Source organism: Podarcis muralis, chromosome 13 (genome assembly GCF_964188315.1).
Source record: "Podarcis muralis chromosome 13, rPodMur119.hap1.1, whole genome shotgun sequence".
Classification (NCBI taxonomy): domain Eukaryota; kingdom Metazoa; phylum Chordata; class Lepidosauria; order Squamata; family Lacertidae; genus Podarcis; species Podarcis muralis.
In genome coordinates, this window is record NC_135667.1 from 8861391 (window position 1) to 8870412 (window position 9022).

The 9022-nt window shown below is 39.8% G+C and overlaps 1 protein-coding gene across 1 annotated transcript; it reads left to right on the forward strand.

The window, feature by feature from the left end:
• The first annotated feature begins 673 nt into the window (after positions 1-673).
• LOC144325227 (vomeronasal type-2 receptor 26-like) lies at positions 674-8706 on the forward strand. The gene is made up of 6 exons (XM_077917846.1): positions 674-825; positions 1268-1559; positions 2099-2962; positions 5338-5565; positions 6524-6650; positions 7805-8706. Exons 1-6 carry the CDS (start codon positions 674-676, stop codon positions 8704-8706), a joined length of 2565 nt encoding a protein of 854 aa, XP_077773972.1.
• Positions 8707-9022: the final 316 nt, after the last annotated feature.

Sequence of the window (9022 nt, forward strand, 5' to 3'; positions counted from 1 at the left end):
TGACTTAATGTTTTAATGTATTATATATTGTGATGTTAGCTGCCCTGAGCCCAGCCTTGCAGGGGAGGGCGGGATATAAATAATTTTTATTATTATTATTATTATTACTACTACTTTTGGAATATCAATCTGCTACTTCACATTCCAGCAGGGAGAAGAGAAGGGACTTTTGGTTGAATCTGGGAAGAAGATAACCAACATGTTTGTTACAAAAAAAAAAAAAGTCACTTTAGAGAGCAGGCTCAGAAGGAGTAATTTTCTCATTTTGTAATTATTCAAATCAAGTTGCCCAATGCTCCAAAGGTTTTCCATGAGAGAACAACAACAACAATGAACGGGGAAGCCAAAAAGTAGCTATAAGTAATCCCAGTAAAAGTAAGAGCTGGGAGTGGAGGCAAGAGGCAGGCTGGGCTCTGTTAATTTCACCTCTTTATTCATAGTAGCCAGACTTCAAGCAGGAACATTGCCACTCTCACCTATTCAAGGCATGTAACATACCAGAGTACTTTAGCAGAGGTGCACACCATCCAATTTAGCCTCTTTAAGTGATGAGGATGAAGAAAGTGACTAGATAAAGTAAAGATGTATCTTAGAGTGAAGCTTTTCTGCAAGAATGCTGGGGTTGGTCGTGATATACCTCCTGCCTTCAATGACATTTGGCATATATGCTAGCATGTGCTCCATGAATGATCCCTTCCCTGTTCCAAATGAGTGGTACCAACCAGGTGGCCTCTTCATTGGTGGGATGACTTCTCAAATAATTTATGCTTCCCAAGAAGTTTGCTTTCACGAACACCCTTCTCAGAAGCTGTTTGAGATCTCAGCGTAAGACTTTTCTTCCCCATTTTCTATTGTTTGAGCCTGCTCTAATCATACACATACAAAAATTGAGAGGAGTGACAGAGTATGGGCAAGGACTTGCACGTTCCACTAAAATTAACATGCACATGGACTCTGTTGTAACAGTGGTTTCTATTTTGGAAAGTGTGGGTGACAGATTTAGGCACCCCTGCACCTATTTGCATGCATTAGAGCCACTGAGGAGTGAGGGGGAGGGATAAGGATAAGGAAAAGGAAATCTTCAAATGCAAAAGTGTCAGACATCACTAGTGATAAACTATCCAACACCTCTGCATAGGACTAAGGTCAGAATTCAGAAGCATATTCAACTACTATTATCACACCCTCGTTTATTACCTGCAGAGGTATAAAAAGTTGATCAATTGTATGATTCTCTTTTAAAATAGTAAAATAAATCTTTTGGCAGTATTGTGACAAAATTCTACCAGCATGCGCTTGCCTTGGCATTTGCCATAAATGAGATCAATGAAAATCCCATGATCTTGCCTAATGCTACACTTGGATTCCACATCTACGACAGCTACTATGATGCCATGATGACCTATCGAACCACTCTAGATCTGCTCTTCAAATCGCATAAATTTGTCCTCAACTACAGATGTGACAGTCAGAAAAAACTCATAGCTGTCATTGGAGGACTTGGCTCTGAGACCTCTTCCCTTATGGCAGACATTTTAGGTCTCTTCAAGATTCCACAGGTAGGATCTCAGAATAGGGTGTTGGAAATTTTCCACAAACAACTCCATTCTCACTGTGATTTTGTGCTTCAGGAAGTGACAGAGAGAAAAAAATGTCATGGCTAATGGTCATGTAACAGTTATCTTTCAATTAATTTTTCAAAATCTGTTTTAAAGCCACACAATTTGCGGTCATCACTCCCTCTTGTTGGAACAAATTCTGTAATTTGACCATGTGCTGTGTAAAGAATTACTGGTATTGCCTATCCTAAATCTTTGAACATCCAGCTTCATTCAATGTCTTAGATTTAAAGTGTTATGAGGGAGGTGGAAAAGCATTATTTTATCCAACTTATTTATGCCATGCATAATTTTATATACTTTGATAGCCTCAAAATATTTATAATACCATACACATATTCATTCATTTAAATATTTAGAAACCTCACTTTTGTAAATAAAAAAGGAACTAGGCAGTGTTTATCGCAAATCACAATGCAAATAGTACATCTATCAGATATACATTATTTGACAATAAATATCTGTATATTTTCTTTTAGCTCACCTATGGCTCCTTTCCACCAAAGAAGAATGACATAGGTCATGTCCACTTTTTATACCACATGGTGCCAAATGAAGCCCATCTGTACAAGGGGATTATCAGCTTGTTTAACCATTTTGGATGGACATGGGTTGGGCTCTTCGTTGTGGATGATGACAGTGGAGAACATTTCTTGCAGACCATGGAGCCATTGTTTTCCCAAAATGGAATCTGTTCAGCCTTCATACAAAGAATCCCACAGGCACCCAATTTGGATGATTTGGATACAGTTATTGACATATTCTCAAGTAATTATATAGATTTCACAGATGACAAAGCCAATGTCTCTATCATCTATGGAGAATCTATGACAATTGCATGGCTGAGAACCATTACAATTCTGCATGATTCTGCAAATCGGAGAAACACACCATTTAAAATGGTGTGGGTCATGACAAGCCAGATTGATTTAATATTAACAGGCTTTCAAAGGGGTTGGGGTCTTCAGTTATTCCATGGGGCGATTTCTTTTGCAATTCACTCAGAGGATGTTCTAGCGTTCAAAGAATTTCTTCAGAAAGGAAAGCCTTACTGGGCCAAAGGAGATGGATTTGTTAAAGATTTCTGGGAACAAGCATTTGACTGTTCATTTACAAGTTCTCTAGGTCCAACAAACCTCACTGGAAAATGTACTGGGGAAGAGAAGTTGGAGAGTCTTCCTGGTCCTCAGTTTAACCTGCTCATGTCTGGCCACAGCTACAGTATCTATAATGCGGTCTATGCCGTGGCTAATGCTTTGCATGCCATTTACTCAAGTAGAACCAAACCCAGAGTCATGCTGAGAAGGGGAAGATTTGAACTTCAAGATCTGCAGCCGTGGCAGGTAGTATCACTATAACAAAATATTTTAATTTAAGCAATGTATCAGCTCTAGTGGAGACTACAGACAGCTATACAGCTCAAAAATAAAACCTTCAAGTGTGTTTTAAGTGCAATATACAATGTGACAATAGATTTTAGAAGCATTTTTGAAATGGTTTTTTATATGTGTGTAGATGCCACCTACATCCAGTTTTCTGATTCACGAATAACTGATGGAATGGAGTTGCATAACTAACTTGCTGACAATATTTTATCGGTTCACATTTCCTCTTTGAGCTAAAGAATTAAAATAATTAACGTCATCTCCAATGCTTTAATTACTCATACATTAAATGTAGTTTAATGCTAGTACTTGGTCATGATTAGATGAAACTCTGTAAACAGTATTAATAAAGAAAAAAGTTGGTAAAAGTGTCATGAGATGATGAAGGTGACCTTTCCTCTTTCTCATTTTCATTCTGTTTTCCCTCCCAAATTAAAAATTTATATATATATATATATATATATATATATATATATATATGCAGGTTTTGGTGTCCTCGGGTGTCTTCCCGTGTAAAAGTTGGGGTGTCTAGGCGACGTTTCGACGAGGTCTCACTCGTCATCTTCAGGCTGGTGCTTTCGGCTTCTTGTTACTGGAACAGAGCAGGATCTCAGTGTTTGAGTTCCTATAAATACTGTTGAGGAGGTGTGGTGTATAGCCTCCAATGTTCTGGGCCGAGAGGAAGTTCCCAGGCTAGTGTGCCTTTTCTTCTTTTGTTCCTTAATTGCTTGAGGGATATCTTGAGTGATTTCTTGAGTGATATCCTGAGTACCACTTAGGTGGGTCATTAGGTGTGGATTAGTTGCTAAAGCCTTTGTGTCTTGACCTCTTGAACTTTGTGAAGAGTTTTTCTGAGAAGATGGCTGTACTGCATTTAGTTGTGCTCTGGCTTGGCTTCGTGTATAGGGGCGAGCTGTGGTTTTGTGGCCTGTGTCAGCCAGATCTGTGTAGGGATTGCAGGGGGGTGCAGCATCCGGAGGTGCCACCATGGTTTGGCTACTGGATGGTGTCTGTAATTTATCTGTGGAGAGGGTCTGGGTTTGGGTCTGGTGTGGTTGATTGGTGATGGCGTTCTGTGTGCCTCTGGATCTGGTGTCAGTTTTTGTGGGGAGGGCTAATTTCCAGATGTCTGGCAAGCGGGATGTGTCGTCACGCTTGTTCATGTTGTGAGGGTGTTTCTCTATCTCGATGGCTTCCATGATTATTCTCTTGTGGTGATGTTCCATGTTAGAGAGCAATTTGGAATCTGCAAAATTAATTTCGTGTCCTGTTTCTTTCATGTGTTGGAAAAGAGAGGAAGTTTTTTCTTCTTTTTTGACGGCATTCTTGTGTTCTGCGATACGTGCATTTATTCGTCTGTTTGTTTGTCCAATGTACGTGGCTGGGCAGACTTTGCAGGGTATTTCATAGACCCCTTGGTTTTCCAACTGGATTTTATCCTTGGGGTTTCTGAGGATATTGGCTATCTTTTGGTTGGCGCAAAAGGCTGTTTTGATATTGTGTTTATGGAGGATTTTGCTAATTTTATCTGTAGTGCCCTTGATATAAGGAAGGAGGGCCATGCCATTGTTTTCTTCTGTGTCTTGGTTTTTGGGGGGTGTTTCTTTTTGGATTAGCTTCGTAACCCTGTTTTGCTGGTATCCATTGGCAATTAACACATTTGAGAGATTCTGTAACTCAGTTGTCAAGTGGTCTTTGTCAGCCAGGCGTTTGGTTCTGGAGATGAGAGTCTTGGCGATATATATATGCTTTCGTAGATTTTCACGGGTATAGGAATGCAGGTTTTGGTGTCCTCGGGTGTCTTCCCGTGTAAAAGTTGGGGTGTCTAGGCGACGTTTCGACGAGGTCTCACTCGTCATCTTCAGGCTGGTGCTTTCGGCTTCTTGTTACTGGAACAGAGCAGGGTCTCAGTGTTTGAGTTCCTATAAATACTGTTGAGGTGTGGTGTATAGCCTCCAATGTTCTGGGCCGAGAGGAAGTTCCCAGGCTAGTGTGCCTTTTCTTCTTTTGTTCCTTAATTGTTTGAGGGATATCTTGAGTGATTTCTTGAGTGATATCCTGAGTACCACTTAGGATAGGAACTCAAACACTGAGACCCTGCTCTGTTCCAGTAACAAGAAGCCGAAAGCACCAGCCTGAAGATGACGAGTGAGACCTCGTCGAAACGTCGCCTAGACACCCCAACTTTTACACGGGAAGACACCCGAGGACACCAAAACCTGCATATATATATATATATATATATATATATATGAAAAGAGATTACACAACATGCCCCTCCAGTTCTTTCCCTTCCCTCAATCCTCTCTTGTTTATTTGTCACATTCAATTAGCTCCACCTCTCTCTCAATGACGTTTCATTTAACAACTCAGCTGGAGAAACTATCACATTGAATGGAGAAACAGAAATGGGAGGTGATTTTGACATCACTAACATAGTCATATTTCCCAACAATTCCTTCCAAAGAGTGAAAGTTGGAAGGGTCAGTCCTGGTGGTCTTGGAGAAAAAGAGTTCATCATTGATGAGGACATCATTGTGTGGCCCAGAGGTTTTAACCAGGTGTGGCTTCTGAGATATTCATTTGGATGTCATAAAGCTTATTTGCTGTCCACCATGGTATTTTAAAAGGCTGTATGAGAATCTTCCTAAAACTACTTCCAGGTGACATTGTTGAGCTCCAGCTTCCAACTTCCCCGACCTTTGGTCATGTTGTTTGGGACTAAGGGTGGATAAAAATTTGTTCAATTTTCATTTAAAACCAAAGTTAATGAATTTGAGTTATCCGGAAAAGTAATGTGTACAAAAATGCATACATTCAGAGCAATTGTTTAGCAAAAATGTGCATATTAGCCAAAAAATACACATAAAATCTGCATATTAGGAAAAAAATCTGCACTCAAACGGCTTTAAATTTTAATCTGTATAAACACCTTTCCTGCATTTATTTCAGGATAAATAGGGGCGTTATACATTTTCTACAGCATATAGCCCTAACACAACTGAAGTTTTTGTATGCTTTAAGATATTGGTTCTAGATTTTCTTATTTCTTTTTGTAAACTGATTTGAGGTGTGTTTTTAAACAATCAAGTGATGTATAAATCTTATGAATAAATAAAATAAAAAACTAAATCAAATGTTGATTAATTTGCAATATGAGGGTTGGGTTGTTTTTTTATATATAATGCAAATTTAGAGACTGAAATTAATACTGGAAAAAGTGCTAGAACTTGAAATTGAAATATTTGCCAATCACTATTTTAGACTATTTGAAGGTAGTTGGAATCCACCAACATCTAAGAAACACCACATAGAGAATGACTGGCATAAAATTAAGTCAGTGCAACCAATAATTTTCATAATCTAGTTACAGTCTTTAAATGCAAAACATCTCTATACTCCTCCTCTCATCTTTAAAACAGTGTTCATTCAGTGCTAGTTGTTTGAAAATCAGCAAAATGAAGGGGGGGGGGACTTTTTTTGCTATCTTCTCCCATTGTAAATTCTGTTTATGGATAGGTCCTTCCTATTTCTTTGTGTAATGAACCCTGCCATCCTGGCAACCAGAAGAAAAGGAAGGAAGGAGAAAAATTTTGCTGCTATGATTGTGCTCCATGCTCTGAAGGGAAGTTTGCCCACCAGACAGGTAGGTAATGTGCTACTCCAGCCCTTTCATCAAAGAGACTAAATCAAATTATTGCTGAGTAAATTTGAAAGTGATTAGTTATCCAGGCAAGCTTGTGAGACCTTGGCTAGTTCTTTGTTTCTTCCTTGATAAAGCATGCATACATTTCTATGCTCAATCCTGCACCTACTTACTCAGGCATAATCCCCAACCCCTTATCCACTAATTTATGTGGATGCAAATAATGAAAACATAAGAAGATCCAGAGGCTTCTATGGTCTAGCATGCTCTTCACACAGTAGCCAACAAGGTTCCCATGGAAAACTCACGAGGAGGACCTGAGTACAGCAGAACTCTCCCTCTGTTATTTACCAGTATTCACACACCTATCACCTCTGATGCTGGTGGTAATATAGCCATCATGATAAAGAGCCATTCTGTGTACATATATTTGGCATTAAACTACAAGTTTCTGAGCAACTATGATGAGTGTTGCAGTTTCAGAGCAACCATACACAGAACTGACTCTTTTTATGTTGTCATAGGAAAATCAGCCACAAGCAGGTGTGAATTAGTTTGAAAGCCACACTTGAAGTTCACAGTTTCAGAAGGAAGTTTGAAATCATGTATAAACACCATCCCTGCATTTATTTAAGGAAATATGAGGGGAGGGATACAACATATAATATCCTTGCACAGCTGAGTCACTTCTGGCAATGAAAAGCATCACTGCAGTCCATTTCAATCATCTGGCCCTGCATCTTGCACCTCAGAGTCAGTATATATTTTTGACTATCATTCTTCAGTTCCATCTCTATCTGACCAGAACTAGATCACAATCTCCCCTCAACAATTTGAATTCAAAATTCTTCTTCCTCACTACCCTTTCCACTTTCAGTGTCCTAACTGCCCTAATTGACACATTCCCACGTTCAGATTCCCAGTTGCTAAGACTTCTGATTTTTACTCATCCCTGGTTTCCCCAGGCAACTAGTCTTTTGAAATATTTTAAATCTAAGATAGAAACATTGAACAAGCATGCAATCACAAATCTCACGCGAATATGCATCCTTTAGCTACCATATTAGAATAACAACAACTGCCGTAGAGGAGGCAGAGTGAGAACCGTCCATATATTAACTGACACTGAAATGGGATTTCCTTCTATATTCCAGATATGGTTGACTGTTTAAAATGCCCAGAAGATCAGTATGCAAGTGATGACAAAAAACGATGCCTCCCCAAAACTATCACTTTTCTGCATTACCAAGAATCCTTAGGAATCAGCTTAACATCGCTTGCTGTTTCTTTTTCTGTGATCACAGCATTGGTGCTAGGAACTTTTATTAAGTATAAAAATACACCCATTGTCAAAGCCAATAATCCAAACCTCACCTACACTCTCCTCATCTGCCTCATGCTCTGCTTCCTCTCTTCTTTACTATTCCTGGGCAAACCTGGAAAAGTGACCTGCCTTCTCCGACAACCTACCTTTGGCATCGTATTCTCAATGGCTATTTCTTGCTTGTTGGCAAAGACCACTGTTGTTTCTTTAGCATTCATGGCAACGAAGCCTGGATCCAGAATGAAGAAATGGGTGGGGAAGAAACTATCCAACTCTATTGTCCTATCCTGTTCTCTTATTCAAGCAAGTATTTGTACTGTGTGGTTGGCAACAGCTCCCCCATTCCGTGATTTAGACATGCACTCAGCAACAGAAGAAATCATTCTACAGTGCAACGAAGGATCCAGCGCCATGTTTTACTGTGTTCTGGGCTACATGGGCCTGCTAGCAACCATCAGCTTCATTGTGGCATTCCTGGCCCGCAAGTTACCTGATACTTTTAATGAAGCCAAGTTCATTACATTCAGCATGCTGCTCTTTTGCAGTGTTTGGGTTTCCTTTGTTCCAACTTACCTGGGCACCAAAGGAAAAGACATGGTAACTGTGGAGATCTTTTCTATCTTAGCCTCTAGTGCCGGGCTACTAGGTTGCATCTTTTCTCCTAAATGCTACATCATTGTTTTGAGGCCTGAGCTGAACAGAAGGGAGCAAATAATAAGAAAAAGGCAATAAAGTATCTTTCTCTTAGTTTATTTATTCATTGATGTGCAACCTTTTCCAAATTAAGATCTGATTTAAGGGTATCTAATTTGAGGTCAAGATCCACAATAATGAGGGGCGCGGGTGGTACTGTGGGTTAAACCACAGAGCCTAGGACTTGCCGATCAGAAGGTCGGCAGTTCGAATCCCTGCGACGGGGTGAGCTTCCGTTGCTCAGTCTTTGCTCCTGCCAAGCTTGCAGTTTGAAGGCACAAAGTCCAAGTAGATAAATAGGTACCACTCTTTGGGGAAGGTAAATGACATTTCTGTGCACTGCTCTGGTTCACCA

Bases quoted from the DNA above. Each gene is read 5' to 3' on its own strand.
- LOC144325227 (XM_077917846.1), top strand. From the start codon at position 674: ATGTGCTCCATGAATGATCCCTTCCCTGTTCCAAATGAGTGGTACCAA. The intron at 2,963-5,337 runs GTAGTATCACTA...ACATTCAATTAG, and splicing joins AAGATCTGCAGCCGTGGCAG to CTCCACCTCTCTCTCAATGA. The intron at 6,651-7,804 runs GTAGGTAATGTG...TCTATATTCCAG, and splicing joins GAAGTTTGCCCACCAGACAG to ATATGGTTGACTGTTTAAAA.